This window comes from Gambusia affinis, linkage group LG24, assembly GCF_019740435.1.
Source record: "Gambusia affinis linkage group LG24, SWU_Gaff_1.0, whole genome shotgun sequence".
NCBI lineage: Eukaryota > Metazoa > Chordata > Actinopteri > Cyprinodontiformes > Poeciliidae > Gambusia > Gambusia affinis.
In genome coordinates, this window is record NC_057891.1 from 13,432,773 (window position 1) to 13,459,840 (window position 27,068).

The following is a 27,068-nucleotide window of genomic DNA, read 5'->3' on the forward strand; positions in this document are numbered from 1 at the left end:
GCATTTGAAACCATGAAGTTTATCCCACACAGGGAGACCAAGGGCTGCCAGGAGAAGTGGGGGCTCCAGGAGAAAGAGGAGCTGGTGAGCCCGGTGCCAAGGTGTGTTGCTGTTCTTTTTAATTAAAAACCAGCATGAATCAATCAGTGAAGGTCTCATTCACACTGGATCAAGACCACTCTGTTCTTTTGGATCTGCTTCTCTGTTCCTCCGAGTCTAAAAGGAAACTTGATTTTGATGTGAAGTTACTCTGAATCCCAAATAGTTTTGTTTTTCTGCTTTCATGGCCATTCTACTACAGTGCTACCAACACAGGGAGCAGAAATTGATTTGGATATTTCCTACCAATCTGTTGAATTGAAACATGGGAGGTTTCTGCTCCCCAACCATCAGTTTCAGCCTTACTGTGAAGACGAAAGCACCAATATTTCGTCTGCCTCTTAGCAGCCTTACAAAATACAGGAGAGTGTTCTTGTTTTTTGAGTCTTCAAAGACCATGGTATTTCATTTCATAGTTTAGTCATTGTCTGGTGTGAATGTGGCCCAAGTTTAAAATGGCGTTAATGTCTGCAGCAGTCCAAACACTTTAAAAGACCCAGAAACCTTTCTGTAGGGTGAACCAGGATCACCAGGACTGTCAGGTTTGCCTGGACTTCCTGGAGAGGACGGAGCTCCAGGACAAAAGGTAGTTTAATGGATTTCCTGTAGAGCTCTATAAGAAGTGAACGACAAGTTTGTTGATTGTCGCAGTTTGTGGCTTTAGGGTGAACCAGGAGCCGTTGGTCTTAGAGGTCCAGAAGGCGCGCCTGGGATTGGCACTCAGGGAGAAAAGGTAAACAGTTTAAGGTTTTCTTCCTTATATTTTTCAATATGATGTCATTTCTTGATGCGCTTGTCGGTGGACGATTGTTTGCTTATTCCACAACGGACATGGTCCCTAGCAACATATTGGACATGAATGTTTTGGCTTTTTATTGCAATCTAAATCAAGATCAAATTAAATTAAATCAAGATCTTTTTCCCCCTTTATTCATTGTGTACCTTTTTAGCATTTTCACATTCAATTTCTTGTTTTTTATTCCCCACTCTGGAACCTTTTTTTCTAAAAGAAAGAAGCCTCGTGCATAAAGTACGCAAGTGGTATTGAGGGTTTCCACCAGAAAACCTGCTGAGCCTGGTGGTAGACATGCTAGGGCCGTCCACCAGTGACCCATCTTGTTTTTGTATGAACAAATGTTAAAAGTAAAAACTAATTTGAGGTGCCTGCGCAAGGATCATAATTTGGCCAAGGACAAACCTAGCTTAATCCTATTTTGTTGCCATTGTTACTGGTACATATAAAACCTTAAATAAAATAAACAGTCAACCTGGTGGGGAAGGCAAGTAAAGCCTGGTGGCCCGCCAGGCTTATTATACCCTTTGGGGAAACCCTGGTATTTCTTGACCCGTATGTACATTAATAAATGATGAGTATAGGGTTATAATGATCACATAAGCAACCATATTCCTGACATTGTTGCTCAGGGTGACCAAGGCCAAAGAGGAATAAGAGGGTTGACAGGTCCGCCTGGCATTGCTGGACCCTCAGGACCAAAGGTAGGAAACCTTTCAGCCGTTATTAGCTAAAACCGTAGATGGTCAATGACATGATAAAGACCAATATGCTAATTAAAGGTTGGGATTTAATGATACGGTTGACTGAATCTCTAATCAGGGAGAACCAGGGTCACAGGGACGGCCCGGTTCCGCTGGACCACCGGGACGTTTCATCACCGGACCCAAGGTAGGCGCTTTCACTTTGAAAAAACAAACATGCAATTCTTGCATATTTTTCAAATTTGTATTTGGGTGAAAATCATATCCCAGTTTGTTTTCAGTGAAAGCAATTATCACTTGTTTCGCAAAGACGTCATTTAATTTGGTTTAGTTTGATTCATTTTAAGACTTTTACCCTAGGTTTCTTGAGTGTTTTCATTCCAGTTCACTTGAAAAACTCCAGAGTGGCCACAAGGGGGAGCCAGTGAAGCTTTAGGACTGTGGACACCCAATCACCAATGGATATTCTGAGTTGTAGAGATTAATAAAAAAAAAAAAGAAACTTCTCATACATAGACATAAGCATAAACATTCCAGAAACTTCTAATATAATATTGTAATAACTCTATATGCAGTAATCTAATTAATTATTGTTAGGAACATTTACATTTTTCCTTTCTCATCACAACTTTAATTTCCTTGATTTATTTCAAACAAATTCACAATTCAAGTACCACGATACATATTTGATGACTATTTGTTTGAAAAGGAGGTAGGCGGAAAATGAAGCTTATGTAACACCACTCCACCTCTTTTACACATGTCTGACTTTCCAAATTATTCTGTATTTAAAAGAAAAACAAAACAACAGAAAATAAACCATTTTAACAATTCTTTTACAATAACGAGAGACAAAAAATTTGGACCTTGTTAAAACAGCTAAGTATGTGTAGTGTGTGTATCTTTGCCAACTTAATCTTGAAAAGTCCACGTCTTAAAACGTTGTAGGGCGATCCTGGACCAGGTGGAGCTCCTGGTCCAATCGGCGAGACTGGCTTTGGACTGCCTGGCCCAAAGGTAATAAATTAGTTATTTTTGGTGCTTAAAATTGAAATAATGATTAAAAACCCCCAAAAAACTATAGGCTTGGATAAACAAATACGTCATGACTCAATAGCACTTATTTGGAAAATCACTTTATGAGCTAGCATTGTAGAACTGGAAGATTTTTAACATTTTGTTGTAAACTGGTGCATTCAATCTTATCCTTTGTCTGAAAATGTTGAAGTTCTTGTTCTGTTTTAGGGCGATCGAGGCGACCCGGGACCCGCAGGTCCGTTTGGCCCCAAAGGAGACGGCTACCCAGGCCCCATGGTGAACAAACCAAATCAAACCATTCATCACACATTAAACCCAGTTTTATATGGCCTCCCTCGTGTTTCCCACTTTATGTTCATCAGATCCAGCTGTCCATCCATCTGTTAGACGTTTATTACCTAAAAGTTTCAGAAGATGTCCCCTACAATCTGCAGCTAACACTCAGAACAGAGACAGAGAGGAGAGATTTATAGTCAGGCAAATCCTCTTCTAGAAAAAAAAAATAAAAATCCCCCCCATTCCTCAAATACATAGATAGTAGATGAGATATAATATTTTACTGAGTGTTTTGTAGAAATCTAGATTCATATGAGTATGGGATAGAAAAGCTGGTTAACATTCTGTTGACTGATTGTTTAGGGGCCTCCTGGTCTGCCGGGGCTTCCTGGAGAACCTGGACCAGAGGGCATGGGCATCCCAGGACCCAAGGTGAGAATCTGTCAGAATCTGAGGGAAACCAAGAACCTTCCTTTATGACTCCTAGACCCCCCAAAAATTCCCATTTAAGGCAGAGAGTACACTTTTGGAGCCATTAAAACTGAGGGTTCCGCCAGGAAATCTTTATTGTGGCCAGTTTCCTGTCTCTGGTTTGCCAATTCCATTTTCTCTTTAAGAACTGTCTGGTTGGTTTCCAAATATCTAAATGTTTGGTCCTCCAAGTGTCTCCAAATTAATGCATTTCTTTCTGTGGCAGAGGGATTTCTTTTGTACTCAAAGTTGTAAATGTAACGACTAAAACAGGAAGTAAGGAAGGACCAAAAAAACCAGCACTCGCCTAAATGCTGCAGTCTGTTTTAAAAGTCCTGTGATGGTGCGTTCCCTGATCAGAAAAACATTGGACCTTTGAGTTTCTGTCCAGGGCAAGTATGGTGACCAGCCAATGTCGCGCTGCGTCTCCAGTTTTTAGTGAATGTGAATAAAATTCCTACTTTCATAAGGATTTTTTTGATTTAAAAACATCTAAATTGAGCTAATTTAGAGTGAAAGAATGAAGATGAACTCTGGTTCATTCCAAAAAAATTCAGATTAAACATACGAATGTACAATTTTAGACTCCCTGCTTTTGCTCTTTGTTCTGTCGTTTTTCAAGATGTGCTTTATGAGCATGTTCATGCAGGCTCTGCAATGCCAAAAATCTCCCTAAATAAAATGGCACAACACGCATAATACTGCAATGTTTCAGTCACAAAATGTTGGTAAAACTGTATTACAGTTGATAAACAGATTAAACGTTTTTTGCTCTGTACTTGCATTTTCAGTTTCAGTGTTCCTGCTGAGCATCTTGTGTGTTTCATAACTTTTTCAGGGGGACGTTGGATTCCGAGGGCCGCCAGGTTTACCCGGGCCCCCAGGGGAAGGCGTCCAGGGACCTCCGGTAGATTCACAGCCATTTTGAAATCTTTGTTTTCATCCAAGTGTTGGGTTTCCATTTTTAGCTTTCTCCTAACCTTCGAAATTTCAAAGTTTGAACTTAAGTCCCGCAACCATGACTTGAAAGAAGGATTTTAGGGTTTGACATTCTCCCAATTTCAACCATGAACCTCAAAATATCTGATTGGCCAACAAAAAAGAAATAACATAAATGTGAAGTTAAATTGTACAGTGGTTTACATTTCAAATACAAAGTGGAAAAGGCAGGTGTGAGGCTTTTATTTGGCAGTTCTGTTTCCTCTTTTTGTTGCAAAAATTTGAAATGTAAGCTGTAAGTCCAGCAAAACGTGGTTCCACAAACCAGGAGAGACGTGCCACACTTTCCAGATTTTAACATTTGGAAAACCTCCCATCATTTCCTTCTTTTCCCCACAATCATCCTCTGCTTAGGTTATAAAACCTTCAAATTGGAAAAACGTGAAACCGTCACCATGAGAGCAGGGTGTGAATCTCTACAGACACATGTGTGATGAGACACACTTGTCCTAACAGGCATTGATTGAACAACACCCCGTCTGTCCTCACAGATCCCAACGTTGTCCCCCGTGGGCTTCAGACCGGTGCCTCCGCAGGCCGGAGCGCTTCCACACTCATTTGCAGTGGGCAAGATTTAATTAGGGACTCGGATAAAGTTACCAAAGGCAGAACAAAGTGTGGAAGCACATCGCAATGACAGATGTCAGGCCTGGTTCACGCTGACTAAATGACGTTAGACACGAGTCATGCTGGGAAAGATGGATTTTTATTTTAAGCTAACTTTAATAGCTTTATCTAAGATTCAGACCCTAATGCTGAAATTTCCTTGGAGTTCCCCTGGACTGACGAGATAGAAGTAGATTTCTTTGAAAGGTGTGTCTCCTGTGACAGAACACTAATAAAGTATTTGAGAAAGAGGACATCAAGCTAATAGTCAAACAAGGTGGTGGTATTTTAGTTGCATATTGTAATAGTCTGGGGTTGCTTTGTATGGTGGCCCAGATGTCTCATGTACAACACAAATAGTAAATCCACAAAGGGAATACAAACGCCACCACAGAAATGTGTTTCTGTGTTGCAGCTTTGGTATTTGTATTTGGGCCACCGTAGCTTTGCTACTTCATGACTTGAGCGACTTCCTGTAAGTGATGGAACCATGAATTCTGCTCTACCAGAAAGTCCTGCAGGAGAATGGCTGCTGTCAAGAACCATAAGCTCAAACACATTTGGGTTATGCAGCTGGACAATGGCCTGTACGCCTCACTCTACATGCAGCCGTTCTCCTGTTCACACACACATTCACACGCTGGTGGTGGGAAGCTACTGGTTAATAACCACAGCTGGTCTTGGTCAGTCGGACAGAGGCGAAGCCGCCATGCACCAATGCAACCGGGTCCTCTGACCACCACCAGCAAGCAAGGTGAGGGAAGTGTCTTGCCCAAGGACACAACAACACTGGTGGACACAGCCAGTTGCAGAACAAACTCCTACCACGGTCACCACCATCGTCCCAATGCACACCAACACTTTCACTTCCACATGGTTAAAACGTCATGGTTTTAAAAAGACGGGTTATCTTGGATTATGCAAAGACCAAAATATCTCCACATTGACATAGAAGACTCGTTGCTTGCTATTGTTTTTGCCACCTGGGATGTCACTACCAGTTATTATATTTAGGCTATTACTTCTTCACATAAGGGCAGCCAGCAACCCTCTTATCCCCTGAAATCCCATCCATCTTCACATTTTCTAAAGACGATTTTGGGATTGAGAACAGGAAATCAACCGAAACTGTTTTTATTTTATTCAAATAATCGTCTTTGTCTTCTTTGATGCAGACTTTCTAAAGTGTTTCTGTACCAATAAAGTTATATATTCACAGACTATTTTAGTGATATGGTACGGCAGTAGTGGCAGAATGTGATGTTTTTGCAGGGTAACCCCGGGCGACCAGGTCCACCTGGCCCAACAGGGCCACAGGGGCTAGGACTTCAAGGCCCCAAGGTAGGCTGTCATTATGAATTGACTCTAAGAGATATTTTTATGTTTTTCATCTAGGGGTTAAATATGGCCTTCTGACTTACTATTTGAACATTGTTTGTGCTTCAGGGCGAACAGGGGGCCCAGGGTGTGACCGGACCCAGAGGTGTACCTGGAGAGGGCTTTCCAGGAGCCAAAGTCAGTCAATATGTTGACCTAAACCTTTCGCGTGATAATCTGGGGTCACCTGTAAAGGCTCATTGCAACTGTTGTGTTTTGATTTATGCGTCAGGGTGACCGGGGCTCGTCTGGAGAGAGGGGGCTTAAAGGATTCAAGGGAGAAATGGGAGATTCGGGAATCCCGGGGCAACCTGTGAGAGATGTTTTAATTTTTGCAATTACATTGAGCCTGAAAAAATGTGTTTGAACACTTGATTGTGTTCTGGTTGTGCTGTAGAACCAAGGCTTCCTCCTATTTAAGACAGTGTTTATCTGGTAGATTAACCTTGCGGCTCTCAGCACTTTGCCAGTTTTCTTCCTGATTGAGCTCATTGCATCCTTATCTTAGGGACTTCCGGGCATAAAAGGGGAAGCAGGCCTCACTGTGAGTCCCACTCCTTCCTATTGTTTCTCATCAGGTATTTACCATGGCCACTTATGAGCTCATGTTCTGACAATGTATTAATTTCAGAGAGAGGACATCATTCGAATGATCAAAGAGATCTGTGGTAACGTATCTTCTGATCTTCCGCTTGTACATATTGCATTAGCAGCGAAAACGTAATGGGAGAGGGTTTCGCTTCTGTCTGGCTTTATCTGCAGATGGTTAGATCAGATTTCACCTACTAAACCTCGTCAAAGTGACATTTCAGCCATGATCTCATTCTAGGATGTGGGATCAAGTGCAAGGAGAGGCCCATGGAGTTGGTGTTTGTCATTGACAGCTCAGAGAGCGTGGGGCCCGATAACTTTGAGATCATCAAGCGTTTCGTGACCACTCTAGTGGATCGGGTCACGGTAGGCCGCAACGCCACGAGGATCGGTTTGATATTGTACAGCTTGGAGGTGAAATTGGTGTTCAACTTGGCCCGCTACAACACCAAAGAGGACATCAAGGAGGCCATTAGGAACATCCCGTATATGGGCGAGGGCACCTATACCGGGACAGCCATCCGGAAAGCCACACAGGAGGCCTTCTATAGCTCCCGCCTCGGCGTCAGCAAGGTGGCCATTGTGATTACCGACGGGCAGACGGACAAACGGGAGCCGGTCAAGCTGGATATAGCCGTGCGGGAAGCTCACGCCGCCAACATCGAGATGTTCGCCCTGGGGATTGTGAACACGTCGGATCCAACGCAGGCCGACTTCCTGAGAGAGCTCAACCTGATCGCGTCGGACCCGGACAGCGAGCACATGTTCCTGATCGATGACTTCAACACTTTGCCAGGTGATTTTCCTTCTTTTACAAAGAAATATTTAAGTTTTCTAATGGAGTCTTAGAGCCATGCTAAGAAAAAAACAATAACTAAAAAACAGAATAAAGTCGTACGAAAAGGCATCATCTTATCCTAATAAAATCTCAATTTTATTCTCGTCAATTTATAGCTTTACTCTCAAAATTAGTTTTTATTTTCTTATTGTGGCCCTAATACTACACTTGTGAAGTCTACAACTAATATTTGAACTGTCCGATTTTCCACCTGAGTGGTGGAACTCCTCCAGACCTACCATAGCCCTCATTTACCTAGCGTGATACTTAAACTATTACAATCCTCTTCCAGGCTTTTCAAAACCATTTAGTGTTTTTACTACATTCACACCGTTATCAGGCTCTACATCAGATTTCTCCCACCATGCAGTGCCTCTGCTCTCACTGCTCTCACTGCACTCACTGCAGCTTCTGCAGCTGTCTTCCTTTTGTATCTCATCTCTATGTCACACTCCATATTAGCGCACAGCGTATTACCCCATAAATTTTAATTTGGTTTCTGATTTGTGACTTCCTCCTGAGGTGGAAGTCACCTAAACAAACCATTTGGTGTCAGAAGCTCAGAGTTCATTGCGAGGTCTAAAGGAAACATGTTGGTGATGAAATGAAAGGATGGACAAAAACAGGCTTAAACTACTGGTGTTTACTGATTGCATGATTTCTCATGACGATTGACAGAAAAATGTATGTATTAATATAGGGTGTTAAAATAAAGGGGGCCCGAGTATGAATCCCTGACACGCTTTTAGAATTTTGGTAACGATTACCGAAAGCTTTGTATCCTTTTTCTTTCATTTCCGCTAATGCGCTAGTAGTGAAGCTAATCTCTTAACTCTTTTGCTAACTTTGAAAACATTTAGCACTCTTAGCTTCCCCTAAATTAGCTTTTCTTGATACATTCTATAGTTAGTTTAGTTTAGTTGACTGAATAAAGTTCAACATCTTCAAGTAGTTGTACATTTATAGTCATGCTCTTATTTTGAAGAGGGGAAGCACTGTCTACACAGCAGTCTCGTTTCTTGATGTTCTTTTTTGTAGCTTAATTTCAAACAAGAAGCATACAGTAACATGATATAGACACAAATACAATATCTAGAGGCATTATAGAACATGTAAAATATAATGTATATAATGTGCTCAAGGGTTGCAGTCTTTCAAGGGCAGATATTATTTGAACTGAAGTTAACCAACTTTTGCAACCAACAGTTGCAATAGTGTTGCAACTGTTGTGGTTGGTGATCAAACTAACGATTGTAAGCAATGTTATTGAAAAACCCTGGAACTTCTCTGCATTTTCTGCTAACATTGACATGCTTATTTACAAAAACAAAGTGAGAGAAGTGGAAATAAAATGTCAACTACTATTACTGTCGAGAGCTATCTCTGTCTCATATGGGTTTTGGTATTTTAAAGGATTTTGATTAACAGTAATCTAGTTAATCCTAAAGCTAAATGTGTTAAAAAAAAAAAAAAAGTGAATTCTTTGCAGTATTTCTTGAAAACCTTGCCAACCGTTTGAAAAGAAATTACTTCACGTTGCTTTACATTGTACTGACTTGAGTCTCAAATCAGTGGCAGTTGAAGTCATGCTACATGATTTGCTGGAAAACTGTCCTGTTGTGGCTCAGTGAAGGGATCAGGCCTTCGGTTGGCTCTGCTGTCCACCGTTGGCAGCGGTGAACGATGGAGGCCGTGTTTGTGGAAGGGTGAATGTAGCCAGAGAACAATGTTTTATGCTAAGGCTAACACAAACCCAAACCTTCCTCCTCCCCACATGGTCACCCGCCAAGAGCTTTAGGCTATGTTATATTTACGGTATTATTCTTTGGTAGCTCGGTAACTTTATCCCAGCCAGCTGGCCGGTGTTCTGGTAACAAGTGGGGGAGGGGCGGAGCTGTGTGCCTCGATTTTCCTGCAAGCAGCGAATTATTTTTGTCGTTTCGGCACTTTCTCTGGGCACGACGGACATTATTGTGGCTTTGAAATAGAAATTTTTTTGTTAGGAAATACTGCTGACCAGCTAATGTTTGAGTACGAAACTAATAAAGATGTTATTCAGCTCATATTTAGTTTACCCCGGGATATGTACATTCATGAATTTTATTTATGTCATATTAATCAACATGAATACATCACGTAAATATGCCAGATTTAGCCAAGGAGAAACTCGTTTTCCTTTGTAATCCCTTTGCAGATTGATGGAAGGGAGTTAGAAAATCAGGACAATAAAGCAGTAAAAAATATTTACTTATCATTTGAAACAGCAGCGATATAGTATATCGACAATTATTTACAGATTCCTTTTTTACAACTGTTTCAGTACTTTGTTTTATTAAAATATTGTCTATTTAGTGTATTATTGATGTGACGAAAATGATACAAAATAAATCGTTTCAGTTTTAATTTTCAAAAGGTGTGGTCCTTCGGTATTCTCAAATTGACTTTTTTTTTTTTCCAGAATGGCAAAAAATGTGGACACCTCTGACTTGAGTGATTTTTCTGAATAGGTCGTAATATTCCTTATGTTTAAAGGTGGCGTATTCCAGGAACTTGAAGCCCAAACAGAAAACGACAACAGCCTGAAAGAACTTTTCCTGCACACTATTTTACTAATAAACGATCGCGTCTTTCCAACTCAAAAAGCCGCGCCTATGTAACACTCCACAGTGACGATATGAATTCGCTGAAACTCGTCTGACGGGTGTGGAAATCGTCCTCTTCTCCGTGTGCTTTGCCTCTTCAGCTCTCGAGTCCAAGCTGGTCAGCCAGTTCTGCGAGGACGAAAACGGAGCCCTGATATACAACCGGATAACAAACGGCTACAGCGGAAACAACGGCAACAGGATCACTGGGAGCTACGCCGCCGGTGGCTATGGTTACAAGCCCATAACTCAACAGGACCATCTTGGCGGCCAGCAGGCTGGTGTTGGCACCCACAGCCACGGCAGTAAAGGATCCAGCTCTGTTCATGTACAGAACTCTGTGTAACAAACAAACATGGATATCATTAAAGCTCTATAAACTCGCAGTGATCTTTGATTTGTCTTTTTGTCCTCAGGGTGGAGGAGGGCAGCGCGTAACCACAGTGATAACCACCTCAGGAAGTGAACGCGGGGACACGTTTAACCGCGGCACCTCCGACTACAAAACTCCGCCTCCCGCCAGAGGGGGCTCATCTTCCTCATCTTCGTCTTCTACAAACATAAGCACATCATCCTCAGGTGTTCCTGTGGCGCCGAGGCCAGCTCTGCCCAAAGGTACAAACTCCCATAATCTCAGAATTTTGAATTTGGTCTCAGGAATCTGAGAATTCTACAGCGGCGTATCAAGGAGCACATTTCCACCGAAGAATCTTTTAGACAAATCTCTGAAATTTTCTAGGAAAAAAAAAGCTGGAAATTTTTGAACTCGGAAAATTTTCAAAAAGTTCAACGTTAGAAACTTCCATATCTTTTTCCAGAATATCATTCTCAAACGTTTAGTTAATTCTGGAAAATTTTAGATTTTCTGAGAAATGTTCTTGTTTTTTCTGGGAAATTTCTGAAATAAATCTCAAACTCTGAAATTGGTTGCAGACATTTACTCCTTTTTTTATGTCTACAGAATTCTGACATTTTACTGAGAACAAGTGTTTGTTTTTTTTCAGTGACCCTAATTCTCTTCTGTACAATAGACACAAGAAGGTTTTACTTTTTTTAATACATATATGTAAATACACCAATTTTTCAATCTTTACTAGGGAGACCTGAAGTAAAAGGGAGAATTCCCTCCAAGCCGCCACGGCTGCGATAATCGCATGCAAAGTGAAGCAGCAACAACTGCTAATAACACAACGCTAAAACCCTCCACCTCTGACAGTTAGTCAGAATCATTACGGGGGACGCTGGAACCCCTGCGGTGCGGCGACACGATTAGAATCTCCTGTAAAGCAGCGGGCCGTTGTGTTTTAGTGAGCCGGTGGCAGAAAGGACACAGCTTCGCTTGATGTATCCTTCATGCTGCGCTGTGCAGCGAAGCGGGGAACAGCGAGGCCAATTATTTTTGAAGTACTGCGGCTATTAATGTGGAACCGGCTCCTTCCTGAAGAACCGGAGCGGAAATGGTCACTCTGGGGGTGGATTTCTACCGTCTCTTCCCCCTCTCCGCCCCGTGTGTGTGTGTGTTTCACCTCTTATCACATGACGTTTTCCCCGCAGAGACCGTACCCCTGGACCCTCGCTGCGGGCTGGTTCTGGACCAGGGAGCGTGTCGAGAATATAACATCCGCTGGTACTACGACAAGCAGGCCAACGCTTGCGCCCAGTTCTGGTACGGAGGCTGCGGCGGCAACAGGAACCGCTTCGACACCGAGGAGGAGTGTAAGAGAACATGTGTGGTCTCCAGAGTCACAGGTGCTCCTCCTTTTATATTTCCATTTTGTTAAAATGTTTCCACAGATTTCATGTTTTGAGCTGCTAACCATCCGGCATGTTGTGTTTTCTTCAGGAGGCTGAGTGAAGGCATCTTCTGCTGCTGCTTCTTCAATTTTCCACCAGATTGCAGAAAGTCGGGTCAAAACTTCTCAGGCAAAACCCACACACACCAGTTTCTGTTTTTTTGTTGATATTTTGAGACTTATCACAAAAAAGTGTTATAGACGTTTTTATGTTTTTTTAATGTTTTTTTTGGTGATCATTTCTACTCAGGTATACCGATGAGCTTTCACCTCCACTTGATTACGTTTTTTTTCCCCTCATACTCACTGAGTGCTGTGAAGATAGTAAAAAAAAAAAAACTGTTTGCACAACATGGACAATCATAACTCTGCAACTTAACAAGTAGCATCAGTGAATCAGTACGGTGTAACGCCAAACTATCTGCAATACTTTTATTTAGGTTCTAACAGCCAGAGCCACTAACATAGAGGTTCACTTTTATAACTTGTCAGTAGTAGTTTAAAAGTCTTGAATCTTCCCTGATTTGTTTATTATTATTATTATTATTATTATTATTATTATTATTATTATTATTTGCTTTCAGGATGTTAAACCTGATCAATAGTAGGTGAAATTGCATTTTCAGTCTTTTAAGCCACATTATGCGAATTCACATAACACTAACATCTAGAAGAAAATCACCTTAGTACACATTTGAATCCTGCTTTTCTGCAAATGTTTAAAAACTAAAACTTGGTGTGCAAAGTTTCTAAAATTTTGGATTCTCTTTCACCCTAACAATGTAAAGTATACATATAAATTTGCATTAATGTTTGAATTTATGCCCTTTAGCAAGTTACACAGGAGCCTTTTGTTTTGTCCACACAAAACTGAACATGTATTAAAGGGGCAGTATTATGTAAAAATCAGCTTTCTGTAGTTTTACACGATGTTAGGATGTTATCAAAACACACCTGGAGTGATGCTTTGATTCTTTCATGGGCATTTGAGAAAGCCTTTAATCTCCCATGGCAACCGTTCAGCTGTACAAAACACCTGGTTGGACGTAGCTCCGCCTTCGAATTCTGAGCTTTTGCATTACAGAGTAAAATATTTTACATTCATCTGGTTCATAACTTTTAATAAAAAAAAAAAAAAGAATCTAAAGCAAAATCTTTTCAAACTAAAACAACATGAGAGACGGTTGAAGACTTTTTCACACTGATGTGCAAACAGTATAAATAACTTTCTCTTTGTGAAATAATTGTGTACAATTGTTTGTTTCAATAATATAAAATGTGACTTTTTTTTCTTCTTCTTTATCCTTTCTTCCACTTGAGGTAAACTGTTAAACTGATGCACATATCGCCCTCTACTGGGCAACAGGTGCTCATGCCTCTGAATTTGAAGCTTCAAGTGCAGCAGGAGGCTGTTTGTTTTTATAATACCCAGATGTACTGACCGCAGAAATGCGTACTTTACTGTACTGTGTAATGCTTGGTTAAAAGTGTCGACCGTTGAAATAAATCAGATATTAATTAAAATATGTGAAATTCTCATTAATGATTAAAATTTCAGGTGGCGGAATAAATATTGTGATTAAAATTCATATTAATATAGCATCCACCCTTCCTGAAACTCGTTTAAAGTAATGAGAATTTAGTTTTTTCATTTAAATATTCAATGAAATAATTTCGATCAAAGCACACGCATGTGTTACAATGGCCTAGTCAAAGTCCTGATTGAAATTCAATTAAAAATCTGTGTTTAATCTGACTGAGCTGGAGCCAGTAAACAGAGAACTGTTAAATTCCTTCCACGTTACAAGTTAAAATGCACAACTTTCCGTCACACAAAACTTGTGGAAATGGTGTGAACACTTTTGCAAATCAGTGCAGCTGCAACACAGTCGAATTTTTCCTAAATATCACTGTAGCTTTAAGGAAGCAGCAGCGCTCTCTTACACACATCAGCTCTCCCCTTCTGCTTAAATTACATTTTAGCGACTCCTGGACATGTGGTGCAGTCTGATCTATCTTTAGTGCAGTCCGCCAGGGAAATGTTGCCCAACTCTACGGCCTCTTCAAACTTCATCATCAGGCTGCAGAAATAAGCGGCTATCGATCCAGACACATTCTTTATGGCATTTATTAGCATTTCACAGAGATGACGTGGCTGCAAGGAAAAATAATTATAAAAACTCATCTTTCTTATTGTGGAAATTTCCACTTGTTTGTGCGACTCTTGCCTGTGTTTTTGCTCACAGTTGCCACACTAGAAACTTTTCAGGTCCAATTATAGCTCAGTGTGTCTCTCCAGCGTCTGCTAATTAACGCTAAGATGGGTAACAAGAAAACGAAGCGTATGCAACATGCAGATAATGAGGAAATCACACGTTATGATAAACAAAACCTTTCGTGAACAAATATTTTTTCCAGATTGTGGATGTGGACAACGTGTAATGCAACTTCTAACAGGTTTAGAGCTAATTAGATCATGTGAAATGTTAATCACTGTATTACAGTAGAAAAGGTCAACAGTCAAACTATTTACTGTAATTTGAAAAGTTGGGAAGCAGTGGATGACTGTAAGAGACAGATTTGATCTAATATAGACTAGTGCTGTGATTACTTATTCCTCTTGAAGTGAAATCTCTACTCTTGAGTTGTCCAGGGTCACTTTGTAGGTGATTTTAAGCTCCATGCGGACTGGAAAATGAATTGACATCTAAAGAACAGCACATATTTTTGAATATGACAGCCGGTGCTCTGAATATCCTCTCACTCACGTGTAACTTTAGCTATACAGGAGCTATTTGGGGGGCTTTGACAGCATTGTCTCTGCTGTAAATGGACCACATGACACTCTGGGAGCTGAATCATGGTGGCGTGTCTCCAGCCAAATATCCCAGCAGTTGCTACTTTCAGTCTGCGGCGGCAGGTGCTGGAGTCCAACGCTGGGGCTGTTCTCTGATTTGGCCCATTGAGATTCCACTGAAGCATGCTGGGGTTAGGGGGAGCTATTTTTAGAGGGGGGTGGATTGAATTGCTCGGTCTTCACACCAGGAACCCTTTCTCTGCTCAGCCTTTTCTAGCCTGAACTAACTGCCAAAAGGACCTTTGGCGACCATCTCCTTCTGTTGTCCATAGACGTTTTTGTTTTGGTGCCCTTACCCCCTTTTTGACCAAGCTATGGACCCCAACGCCATCAAGGAGGAGCTGCGGCTGTTTCAGAGCACTCTGCTCCAAGACGGGCTGAAGGAGCTTCTCAATGAGAACAAGTTTGTGGACTGTACCCTAAAAGTGGGCGACCGTAGTTTCCCATGCCATCGGCTAATCATGGCCGCGTGCAGCCCCTTCTTCAGGGACATCTTCTTCACTGAGGATGGAAAGGAGGTGGAAAACACCAGAGAGGTAGTTCTAGATGACGTCAACCCTTCTATCCTGGACATGATTATCCAGTACCTCTACTCTGCTGAGATTGACCTTACGGATGACAATGTGCAGGATATCATCGCTGTGGCAAACAGATTCCAAATCCCTTCTGTCTTCACAGTCTGCGTCAATTATCTTCAAAAGAAACTCTCGCTGGGTAACTGCATGGCCATCTTCAGGATGGGCCTGGTCCTCAGCTGTCCCAGACTCGCTGTTGCGGCTCGGAATTACATCGCAGATCGCTTTGAGCTTCTTCACAAGGATGAGGAATTCCTCAGGCTTGCGGCCCATGAACTGTTCGCCGTCATAGGCGGGGACTCGCTGAACGTTGAGAAAGAGGAGCTGGTGTTTGAGGCGGTCATGGCCTGGGCCCGCCACGATAAGGAGAAACGTGTTAAGATCCTGAAGGACGCCTTCAACTGCATCCGCTTTCGCCTGATGCCGGAGAAGTACTTCAAAGAAAAAGTGGAGAATGACGAGATCGTTAAAGCTGACCCGGAACTCCAGAAGATGATCCAGGTCATCAAGGACGCCTTTAAGGGAAAACTTCCCGACAAACCCGTGAAGAAAGAGGGTGAGGAGGGAGCAGGGAAGGAAGGAGAGGACGAAGAAAGCCCATTCCCCGGTTACCTCAATAACGAACGCAGACATGGCATGTTCACACGCGACTTCGTCTTGATGATCAATGACACGGCAGCGGTGGCGTACGACGTCAACGAGAACGAATGCTTCCTTGCTGCTATGTCAGAGCAGGTCCCCCGTAACCACGTTAGCGTGGTGACGCAACAGAACCAGCTCTACATCATTGGAGGACTGTTTGTGGATGAAGATAACAAGGATGTGCCTTTGCAATGCTACTTCTACTTGGTGAGCATCTCCTGAGTTACCCAAATAAGTTGTTGGGCCATTTAGCCTTCAGTTGGGTAAATCCACACAATGTCCATCTCGGAAACACTCTTACAGTGGCTTCCTTGGGAAGATTCTTTTGAAAAGATTCTTACCATTCCAATTCTGTTAACTCCTAGACTCATGAAACAGTAAGTCTAGCATAGCTTGAGAAGCACTGCAGGCACAAAACCAGAAGATACTTTAGCGTGTCTTCAAGAATGTGGTCATTCTTGAAGACACGCTCAATGTATTAAATTTTAAAACATTTTAAGGACAGGTATATCTTGGGTTAAATTTGGGATACGAATCTGAAAATCAGCTTTTAAATTAAGGTTAATTTGGTTTGGCTCGCTGCGGTACAATTTGAAAACAGAAATATGTTTTCTGTAAATGACACATGTACCGCTAGCTTACATGACAGCCTTCTTAGAAAGGGTTGTTGTTAATCTAAAATGGTCTCTTTTGGCTTCCTAGGGGATTTAAAGAACTAAAAAAACAAATACATTTTCAGTAAACAGAAAGTTCCCAGTGAAATCTATGTTGCCTTTGGGGCCTTTTATGCTTATTTTGTCACAGTAACCAATACATTTAAGGGTTCTTGACTTTTATTGTGTCATTTATTCACACCTTAGTTTGATCCCCTCTCGTCTGAGTGGGTTGCCATGCCACCCATGCCTTCTCCACGATGCCTTTTCAACATCGGTGAGAGCCAGAACCTGCTGTTTGCTGTGGCTGGAAAGGACCTGCAGACCAACGAGTCGCTGGACACCGTGATGTGCTACGATGTTGAGTCAGTGCTATCAGTTTTTTCCCTTTCATGTTTCGCCTTCTTCTCACATTTGTCCCCCCACTGCGTCTCTTGCTACACGCACACTTTTTCAGGTGATGATTAACTTCAGAAAAATAAACCGTTCTCAAAGTACAAAAAAAAGTATATATAAATCCATATATATAAATGTGGTTTTTATTTAAGCAAATTTATGATGTGTAAATGATTGTGTAAAAACAAAACTCAGGATTCGACGTCTTAATGAAAGCGTTGTTTAAAAATACCCGAGTAGTGCATCGTAATTTAACGTTTCCATTTCATCTGTAGGAAGATGAAATGGACTGAAACGAAAAAGCTTCCTCTGAAGATTCACGGCCACGCCGTCGTGTCACACAAAGGACTGATCTACTGCATCGGAGGAAAAACAGATGACAAGTGAGTGTGTGTGTGTGTGTGTGTGTATCCGCGCCAACGCCGTGAACAGCTGCTGTTCCTGATCCGTCAAGCTGCGAGTCGGGAAAACTGCAGGATGCACATCTCAGACAACAAGTCCAGGGTTTTCTAACACACAACAATGACAGGAAAATCCTAACCTGCGTCTCTTTTTTTTACAGGTATCTCATAACTGCTGCTTGTTTCCACAGAACTGGCGCACAAATCACTCTGTTTTCCAGGAATGATGACGCTGCGGCTAATAAACTTACTTGAATTAAATGCTGTGACTAATAATAGCCCAGCTGCCAGTAACCACATGGCGAAGAAGAAAACTGAGCTGTTAGACAAAAGAATCCAACGTGTAACCAATGAAACACACATTTTAAGTTAATTTAACAAAACATAGAATTTTCTGACTAAAAATAATAAATATTAGATTATTTTCCCCTATCTAAAACCCCTCTATGTTACACACTGCATTAATAAACACAGTGTGTTTATTCTTGTTGCTGCTGCTGCTGCTGCTGCTGCTGCTGCTGCTGCTGCTGCTGCTGCTGCTGCTGCTGCCATGTTTGCCAAATTTGCACACAGTGGATTTAATTTACGGCAGAACATGCTGAATTTGAATTTTATATATTAAAAACAATTCTTTCCAATTCACAAATATGTCATATTTTGTCAGTCTGCCACATAAAACCTAAAGATGCATCCAAGTCGTTGGGTGTAACGTGACAACATGTTAACGGTTGACATTGTTTTCCTGTTACATTCAAATTAATATTTTGAGTCATTTTTTAGTCCAAAATGACACTGATTATGTCTTCATCTTATTATGAGGCTTCCATGTTATAATTTTTCTTTCTTTCGGAAAAACAGAAAGTTCCTTGTCGAAGGAAATATAAAAAAAAGGGACAAGTTTCTGATGTTTGGTGTGAAAAAGCAACATTTCTAGCTGATCTTTGACGCCTTTCGACAATCAATATCACCCACATTCATCACTGCTTGTGACCCCCCCCCACCCCCCTCTTGCAGCAAAGCGCTCAACAAAGTGTTTGTGTACAACCACAAGCAGTCTGAGTGGAGGGAGATGGCGGCCATGAAGACACCCAGAGCCATGTTCGGAGCCGTCATCCACAAGGGGAAGATGGTGGTGGCTGGCGGAGTGAACGAGGAGGGCCTCACCGCCTCATGTGAGGCCTACGACTTCACAACCAACAAGTACGTTCAACACATGAAATGTCCACGACTTCTTTGTTTGTTTGGTTTTTTTAACATCACTGGTAGCGTCATTTTCTGCCACCTAATGAAGGTGGTTTTGCTTTATCTTTTCACAGCTACATATTCTGTGAATGTACCCTAATTATCCCTTTTTTGCCAACTATAATTGAAGCAATTCCCCTCGATAATGTAAACGTTTAAATGCAGAATATTTATTTGCCTAAATTGTTGCCATACGGTTAAACAAAATGAACATATTTTAATAATCTCATATCTTTTAAAGAGAAGGTTTATTTCAGTTTTCAACTGCTTCTTTGCTAGTTTTCTGTTGTGGCTAGCTTTGCTGCATTGATAACACCAGGACGTACATAAAAAGTGTGAATTTTACTTTGGTTTTTCAGTTGTGTTTTTTTTATATATATTTTTATCTGTCCAATTACAAAATAGCACCATCTGCTTGCATATCTAGGCATGAAAAAGAAGATAAAGTCATTAGGTTTGTCAATGTTTTCTACGCCAAACCACGTCCATTGAACAGTGCAGAAACAGGTGTGTACCAGCAGTGTGACGGTCCCGAGCCTACGCTGGTTTGCCGTGTCTCCGCAGGTGGGAACCCTTCACGGAGTTCCCCCAGGAGAGGAGCTCCATCAACCTGGTGAGCACCGGCGGCCTGCTGTACGCCGTGGGCGGCTTCACCATGGTTCAGATGGAGAACAAGGAGGTGGCTCCCACAGAGGTCACCGATGTCTGGCAGTAAGTCCTCCCAAAGACTGATTAAACCAACAATAACAAGAAATGAATCGACTATGAGGGTCACTAATCTACCTCCCTGCAGTGCAACACTATTAATAATACTATTACATTAATATGTCTGTCATAACATGTCTGACACTAAATTAGCACTAAAAACTAATTCCACTCACATAGTGGATGGAAGAAATCTCAAAATACTATGCTTTTTTTTTTTTAAACAAAACATCACTTATTTGTAAAGTGTTTGTATTGTCTTTCCTGACTAACTTTGTGCTCACAAACAGCAGGTGTCATCTTTGAGGTCTGTCTGTTCACTTCCTGCTTGTCATTATCACTCAGCTATATGTCATACCTCTCTAACGCCTTATATATATATAAAAATGTATTAATTTTAAAGGAATTAAGATATATATATATATATATATATATGTAGTATATAATATAATATATAAAAATAAATTTTAAAGAAAGATTTGTTTTGGTAGTGGTGGAGAAATGAGTCCTCTTTAGCTGTGTTTACTTCCATGTTTTGCTTTTTGTAGCAAAAGTGACCAACTAATGATTGATTATATATTCCCACTAAAACTGCGTTTCATATCAAGAAAAGGATTACTATAACTAAGTTTTACTTTGAAAACTAAAAACAAACGCTAATTGCGTATTTATGTTCCACACTTTACATTCTTGCTTTTAAATATTACATATTCACTTGGTTATGCTGCCCTTGCTAGCATATTCCACATTAGCATTAGCACTATCGCTAAGCTATAAAACTTAAATATGCCTCCAACAGCGAAGGTTTTCCAAACGCATGTTCCTAACTTTCACCATTTAGATAAATATACTCTTTAAATCCTGCCTTATTGTTGATGAATAATAATGCATCACTGAACCAAAGAGATGCTAAAATCTAGCTACTGTCGCCCGTTAGCTTTCCAAACTGACTTGCTTCATTTAAATTTCAATTATTAGAATCCCAAATAGGGAACACACTCCAAAACCCCTTTTTTATTCTTTTTTTTTAACACTGTAGTTGTTTTCAGGTGTGTCTCTCCTCCTGTTCCCATCAGGTATGAGGATGACAAGAAGCAGTGGAGCGGCATGCTGAGGGAGATGCGCTATGCGGCAGGCTCCTCCTGCGTGTCTGTCCGCCTCAACGCCGCCAGGATGCCCAAGTTGTAGACGGAACCATTTTCTGTCTCAGGCCCCATCTATTTAACAGCTTCCAAAGACCCTCTCCTCCTCCTCCTCCTCTTCCTCCTCCTCCTCTTTTCTCCTCTTTCTTCTTCCTCCTCCTCCTGTGAAATACTTCTAAGGCGCTGGGTTGATCTTTGACATTAATTTTTTTCTCTCTCTCTCTCTCTGAACTCAGATGATTTTGATCTGTACAATGAAAGCTCCTTTCAGCTGCTGCTTCAAAGACGCCTCATCCCCTCAGCATTTAAAAGGCAAAAAAAAAAAAAAAAGGAGTCACAATTTAGTTGGCTCTCCAAATCTCTGTTTACACAATTTTAGCTCATCTTTTGTAAAAAATAATAAAAAAACAACAACTTCTCCTTCCTGCCTCTGCTTTTCTTCTTTTTTTCTTTCTTTTTTTCTGGTGCTTTCCGAGGGCAGCGCGTTTGCAGAGACCTTCAGGGCAAACAAGGAAGTGAAGACTGAACAGCGACGGTCGCCTTGACGCTAAAAGTCCGAGTAATGATCTTCACACACAAGGTCACATTTATCATGGTGCCAACAGGACTGGCAGGAGAAAACACACAGTTGGGAAAACATTCAGGGTTAATTTAAATTATTTTAGCAAAGGAAATTAGTATAAATTTACACCTAATTCTTCAATTTGCTTTGTGTTGCTACCAGCAATTCCACAGCATGATGCGCCACCACCGTGCACCTCAGCATTTTAGTTTTTTTTGTTTTGTTTTTTTAAGTGACGTTTTGTTTTAATTGGACAGTTTTAATCTATTAATTATTTTGTGAAAACAATCCTTTGAAAATAGTCTGAAATAAAAAAAAAAAGATCTGGGTCCATAGAAGCACTTTGCCAACAAGTCAATGGCTGAAGATTTATTTATTTTTCTCTTTCTGTTTGTTTTGAGCTGGTCGCTGGTTAACACAATGGGCCTTTTGCTTTTCGCAAAAACGTCCTACACTCTCTTGTCATTTTAATGACAAACTTGACAGCGGCGGTCCATGCCAGGTGCCAAACTCTCCGCCGGCCCCGCGCGTCTTCTGGAGAGAAAAAATGAACAAAGACCTCAATTGAGGCCATTGTTTCCTGAGCAAACAAAATGAAATCTCTCGCGCTCGTTTCCCGTCAATTCGCATGAAACCGGACTCTGGTCAGTTCCGAGTGTGACAGGAATGTTGCGGCTAAAGGTGAATCACGCAACGGTGCGCCTGCAAGCTGAAAAGGAAGAAAAAAAAAAAAGAAATGCTGGAGTTTCCCCCTCTGGGTGTAGAAGACGGGAAGTGTAGTGAGTGGGAGGTGCAGAGATGAAGGAATGGCAGTGAAAGCAAAGACAAGACATTTGAGGACCTGGGCTGGAGGTTGATGAGGACGCAGTAGTTAAAAGTAAGTTTTAAAAATATATATATTTATATATTTCTTTCAATATTTGCTGTGATTTTGAAATGTATTAATGTGAATTTCAGCTGCAGTAGCAGATGAATGTTCCTACTTTTACGTCTGTGTCAACTTGTGACATGTAAGCTGCACGTTGCACGTCTCAAATCCATAATAGATGTTTCTCAAGCGGAGCTACAGCTGTGAGATCCTGAGAGGCTTTCACAAACCAAGCTGTTGACAAGGAAACGAGAAATTGTTTGCTTCTTTCCCACTGAGGCGGCGTGATTGTTTCCTTTCTTGCCCGCTCTGCTCACCTCTTGCTTTTCAGTCCTGCTTTATCTTTTCTCCCTCCTTCAGTAATTGCTGCTGACCATGTAACGACAGATATGGGAACAGAGTTTCAAATCTAGCTTTTTGTTGTCGTTTTTTTTTTGTTTTTTTTTTTCCCACTCATACCACAGTGTTGACAACCCAAGCTTGGCCTGCATAGTCGGTGACCCCAACAATAAGCTAGCTCTGGCTATTGGCTTGTGAACATGTTTAGATCAGCGTTATGAACATCACCCTTTGCAATGCAAGCTGTTTTAGTGAACAATAACAATATTATTCTACGAATTAAGCAGGCGCACATTCAAAAAGTTGTGAAAAAAAAATCAGTTACTTTGAATTACCTTCATTTTTCCAACACACTAATTTAGGATTTATTCAATAATCCAGCAAGAAAGTGACTATAATTATTTCTGTTGATTTTTTTTTTTCTCCTTTTTTTTTGGTCAAAGCCACACAAGTTTAACACTGAAGTTATATTTAAAAACTATATTTTTAGCTTGGTCATCAAAAAATAAGCAGCTTACAGTGGCCGACGTTCCTTTTTCGGGTCGTTTTTTTAGGACAAAGTAAATGATGTAATGATCTAATGTTTCTTTTTCCCAATAGGGATTTTCCATGGCTGGGTTCAATGACAGCTGCACTGACCTGGATGTCCTCCTGAAACGTTACTACCTATCTGTTGCTTATGGCATCATCTTTGTTGTGGGCCTCGTGGGGAACATTACATCCATAGGCATTTACCTGGCAAAGCTGCGTCCATGGAAGAGCAGCAGCATCATCATGGTCAACCTGGCGCTAACGGATCTCTTCTACGTCCTCACCATGCCCTTTCTGGTCTACTACTACAGCAACGGGGAATCGTGGCTGCTCGGCGACTTCATGTGCCGCTTTGTGCGGTTTGCGTTCCATTTCCACCTCTACGGGAGCATCCTGTCCTTGTCCTGTGTCGCGGTTTTCCGTTTTTTGGTGGTGATCCGGCCGCTGAGCGTGGCAGAGGTGCAGCAGAAGGTTTGGGGAATCGTTGCCTGCTTGGTTGTCTGGATTGTCTCTGCCGTTGAAGTCACACCAATGCTTACCATCATATCCCTGACCCACAAGGACAACATGACATTTTGCACTGACTTTGCAAACATAGAGTCAGTCGGTAGCATTCGGGAGTACAACTGGCTGCTCACTGCGTTTGGGTTTGCTCTACCCTCAATGCTGGTGTTCGTCTGTTACATCGGCATTGTGAAACGGCTCACCGGTGGATCCAGCGCCACCAGCTCCTGCAGGATGCGAGCGCGGCGTGTCATCGTCCTCATCCTGGTGGTGTTTGCGACGTGCTACCTGCCGTACCACATCTTACGAGTGTTGTGGGTGGAAATTCGAACAAATTCAGCAACAAAGTGCATGAGATATGCCGTGAATGCAGCTTATATTATCTCAAGACCTCTGGCGGGACTCAACACGTTCTTTAACCTGGCTTTGTACACTCTCTCAGGAGACAACTTCAGAAAGGCCTTTGTGGACATTTTTTGCCGGGAACAATGGCTCGCCAAGGCAACATCCCTGCTCCACCTGAACATCGTCCAGCGGGCTGAGATTGGCATGACAAACGACTAATGACTTTTTTTTTTCTTTTTTTTCTGTAGCATAAATTACCGGACGGACACTACAGAGCATAATTTGTCACATCACAATTGGACAGTTAGTGTTGTCTGGCATTTGCCAACAGTTTCGGACAGTATGTGAATGTCACTGGTTGATTTAAGCTTTCTAATTGTTGCTCTGATTATATATGTACAAGTGTAGGTGTATACTTAATATGTAGTCATTCTATCTTATGTTTTCAGTTATGAACTATAGCCAATTTCTGTCACATTTTGCTGTACCTTGCCAAATTACTAATAACCCTTTTGCCTGTTATAGATCTTGTCACTTTAAAAAACTGTAAACACCGATACAGTTTTCTAAGGTCTAATGTCACAGACCAGCACATGTGAAATGAAAAGAAAGCTATGCACTGTTTTAAAAAATAACAAATAAAAGTCTCAAATGTGGAGAACAGTTATACTGAGCACCTTTTACACTGATTTATTACCCTTAATAAATTTTTTTTTTTTTTAAACTACAGTTCAGCTAAATATGTAAAATGTTTCTTTCAGGTATAGTTGAATCTGGCTTGTGGAAAACATATTTTAGTCTTACATTTGTTTTGATGATTTTTATGGTGGAGAACCCATGTAAAACTTACCTGATGAACATTCAGGCAAAAACATTGATCTTGCTCCTATTTTTAATAAATTTCAAATAGAAATGTATTAAATATAGGTTTGAGTGCAACCAATAAGGTTTAACTTTTCCTCTCATTCTGAGCCACAGCTGTGCTAAGTTTTTGCAACTCCTAAATGCAACAAGGTTATAATTCGGCCATGACTTAGGTTAATGTTTTTATTATGTTCCTCGTTCTCTCATTATTATAAATTATAAAAGACATATTATGTCTCTTTTTACTACAAGTTCATTTCAGCGCACCTAAAGAAAAAACAGCACTCTTCAGACCAAACCAGATGGTGGCAGTAATGCTTCTTCTGAATGTTAAAACAATAACAGAAGAAGTTCTCGTGGCTCGCGCCAGCTGTCAAGAGGATGAAGGATCTGCGCGTGCAGTTTGAGGACGAGATTTCCTGCTACACAGAAGAGGACCGGCGGATGTAAATTAACCAGAAAAATTAATTTTATTCACAAGGTCAGAGCTGTTTTCACGTCTTGGTGTATGTATTTAATGGTTGACACTATAAAGCCAAAGCATATGTTGCAAAACTTCAACGTTTTGGCTGGTAATGTGAACGCCCTAGCTAGTCACCGCTAACTACGTTTATTTTTTTCTATTTGGTTCCAGAACTTTCGGGAACTACTATAAAACAAAATAGATACTTTATATATACAAATATATATAATAATTTCACATTTTAAATCGCTAAGCGATAAAGTCACGTGATGCAAACATTTCTGAAGGATAAACAAAAATAGAGATTTTTCGTACCTATTGATAAAATGTGTTAATCGGTATTTGGAAAGAACGTTTAACCGAAATGACACGGCACATTTTTGTAATTTGTTGTGGACAGTTTTTATATATTTTATGTAGGACGTTGATAATCTTTCATTTCCTGTTATTAGAGGCAGCTTGAGTTGCTCATTCAGGAAGTGACGGTGAGATCGGACCAACCATCCACGGTGCTCTCTTCAGTGTGGACCGTAAGGTGGGTTACAGTCTCACTATCCATACATTTGTGAAAGTTTGCACCTCAAATATCAAAAAACATGCTTTAGATTTCGTATCGAGACATTTTAGAATCATCATTCCAAATCCTGCATCTCATCTAGCAACAGATGAAAAGTTACATACTGATGAAGGACACTGAATTCAGTTGGGCTTCTGAAGGTATGCCCAGACGTCCCAGTGCACAATATTTACATTGATTGCACAGTTGCTCAAAGTTGTTAGCAAGGAAAGTTAAACTACTGGTTTGTCCCTTCATTTATGGTATGCAAATGAACTTTAGATAAGAGTTAAACCTAGAAGACTACTGGGGAAGTGCACATTAAATATAACAGTAAGGTATGTCTTATTGGAAATAAATTAGCAGATTTTATAATCTTTCACATGACGTCTATTTTGCTTGCACTGTTTCAGCCTCTGAAAATGATGAGGAGAAATTGCTGCCACAAGATTGAAACTGCATCTGGTTGAATAAACAGATCGGCTCCTCAGTAGAAGTAAGTTAAGTTAAAGCTTTTTAAAATTACTTAGTGCTATATAAACACAGTTAAATATAATTTCATGGTAGCAAATGCTCACAAGTTTGTTCTGAAAAATGCTTGGCAAGCATGTTGGGGGGGGGAAAAAAGCCTTTTGCTCATTAGATCCTTAAATATTTATTTTTCTATTGTTATAATTCAAACCTTTGGATTAAAAGATAAGACTTTCTTTTGCTTTGCAAGCAGACTCTTCTTCAGTAAACATGGGCCCCAAATTGACCCTAATAAGTTGATGTGAAATTCTAGACTTTCTGTTCACACATATATGTTTTGGACAGTTTATTTAAGAACTAAAAAAAGTGTAAAATGAACAAAAATAAATAAATCACAGTCCAATGTATTGTTCTGGAGATTGTAATTTTTACAATTCACCTTCTAAGATGATTACACATAAATGTCTCTAGATATCAAATACGTGCATGTTTAATATTGCTGGGACTCTGGGTACGTTTGACTGTAATCACATTATTTCAGAGAAATTCATTTTGTTCAGAAACAGTGAGTTATGTTTCCTGTGGAAGTTTTGCTGCATTTTACTCAAAGTCTAGGAAATAAAAATCTGCGTAGTTAAAATATGTTGCAATATTCTTTTAATGTGTTGAATGAGTTTATATCTTCTCTAAAAGACAAGCTGGTTTTCCAGCCAATAATTCATCCG

The 27,068-nt window shown here is 40.7% G+C and overlaps 4 protein-coding genes across 9 annotated transcripts in view; all 4 read left to right on the forward strand.

The window, feature by feature from the left end:
• Positions 1-13,751, forward strand: part of LOC122827416 (collagen alpha-1(XXVIII) chain-like) — a 39,540-nt gene extending 25,789 nt beyond the window's left edge. For all 3 annotated transcript variants that reach the window (XM_044110341.1, XM_044110340.1, XM_044110342.1), the window contains 19 exons: positions 33-101; positions 614-685; positions 764-832; positions 1,525-1,596; positions 1,715-1,783; positions 2,545-2,613; positions 2,842-2,910; positions 3,274-3,342; positions 4,220-4,288; positions 6,259-6,327; positions 6,433-6,501; positions 6,596-6,676; positions 6,872-6,907; positions 6,995-7,031; positions 7,193-7,750; positions 10,536-10,762; positions 10,851-11,049; positions 11,989-12,183; positions 12,278-13,751. In XM_044110341.1, coding sequence (XP_043966276.1) covers positions 33-101; positions 614-685; positions 764-832; positions 1,525-1,596; positions 1,715-1,783; positions 2,545-2,613; positions 2,842-2,910; positions 3,274-3,342; positions 4,220-4,288; positions 6,259-6,327; positions 6,433-6,501; positions 6,596-6,676; positions 6,872-6,907; positions 6,995-7,031; positions 7,193-7,750; positions 10,536-10,762; positions 10,851-11,049; positions 11,989-12,183; positions 12,278-12,285 — 2,106 coding nt within the window. In that variant the 3' untranslated portion in view covers positions 12,286-13,751. The remainder of the gene's footprint in view (positions 1-32; positions 102-613; positions 686-763; positions 833-1,524; positions 1,597-1,714; positions 1,784-2,544; positions 2,614-2,841; positions 2,911-3,273; positions 3,343-4,219; positions 4,289-6,258; positions 6,328-6,432; positions 6,502-6,595; positions 6,677-6,871; positions 6,908-6,994; positions 7,032-7,192; positions 7,751-10,535; positions 10,763-10,850; positions 11,050-11,988; positions 12,184-12,277) is intronic.
• A 1,489-nt stretch (positions 13,752-15,240) lies between these two features.
• LOC122827423 (kelch-like protein 41b) lies at positions 15,241-21,260 on the forward strand. Its single transcript, XM_044110357.1, has 6 exons — positions 15,241-16,508; positions 17,162-17,319; positions 17,626-17,733; positions 18,766-18,951; positions 19,558-19,704; positions 20,775-21,260. The coding sequence occupies exons 1-6, from the start codon at positions 15,399-15,401 to the stop codon at positions 20,884-20,886; spliced, it is 1,821 nt and encodes a 606-aa protein (XP_043966292.1). The 5' UTR covers positions 15,241-15,398; the 3' UTR covers positions 20,887-21,260.
• A 13-nt stretch (positions 21,261-21,273) lies between these two features.
• Positions 21,274-24,640, forward strand: LOC122827424 (2-oxoglutarate receptor 1-like). 2 transcript variants are annotated; one of them, XM_044110359.1, is made up of 2 exons: positions 21,274-21,399; positions 23,210-24,640. In XM_044110359.1, the coding sequence occupies exon 2, from the start codon at positions 23,219-23,221 to the stop codon at positions 24,206-24,208; it is 990 nt and encodes a 329-aa protein (XP_043966294.1). In that variant the 5' UTR covers positions 21,274-21,399; positions 23,210-23,218; the 3' UTR covers positions 24,209-24,640. The 2 variants fall into 2 exon arrangements, with proteins under 2 accessions (XP_043966294.1, XP_043966293.1); XM_044110358.1 differs by lacking the exon at positions 21,274-21,399 and adding an exon at positions 21,405-22,279.
• A 550-nt stretch (positions 24,641-25,190) lies between these two features.
• dzip1 (DAZ interacting zinc finger protein 1) overlaps positions 25,191-27,068 on the forward strand; it is a 52,426-nt gene continuing 50,548 nt past the window's right edge. For all 3 annotated transcript variants that reach the window (XM_044110362.1, XM_044110367.1, XM_044110365.1), the window contains exons 1-3: positions 25,191-25,334; positions 25,769-25,851; positions 26,286-26,368. The gene's annotated coding sequence lies outside the window, so the exon portion shown is untranslated. The remainder of the gene's footprint in view (positions 25,335-25,768; positions 25,852-26,285; positions 26,369-27,068) is intronic.

Excerpts from the sequence above, each read along its gene's own strand:
- LOC122827423 (XM_044110357.1), top strand. The coding sequence starts at position 15,399 with ATGGACCCCAACGCCATCAAGGAGGAGCTGCGGCTGTTTCAGAGCACT. Across the intron at positions 17,320-17,625 it reads GTGATGTGCTACGATGTTGA|GAAGATGAAATGGACTGAAA; the intron begins GTCAGTGCTATC and ends TTTCATCTGTAG. Across the intron at positions 17,734-18,765 it reads GGAGGAAAAACAGATGACAA|CAAAGCGCTCAACAAAGTGT; the intron begins GTGAGTGTGTGT and ends CCCCTCTTGCAG.
- LOC122827424 (XM_044110359.1), top strand. The coding sequence starts at position 23,219 with ATGGCTGGGTTCAATGACAGCTGCACTGACCTGGATGTCCTCCTGAAA.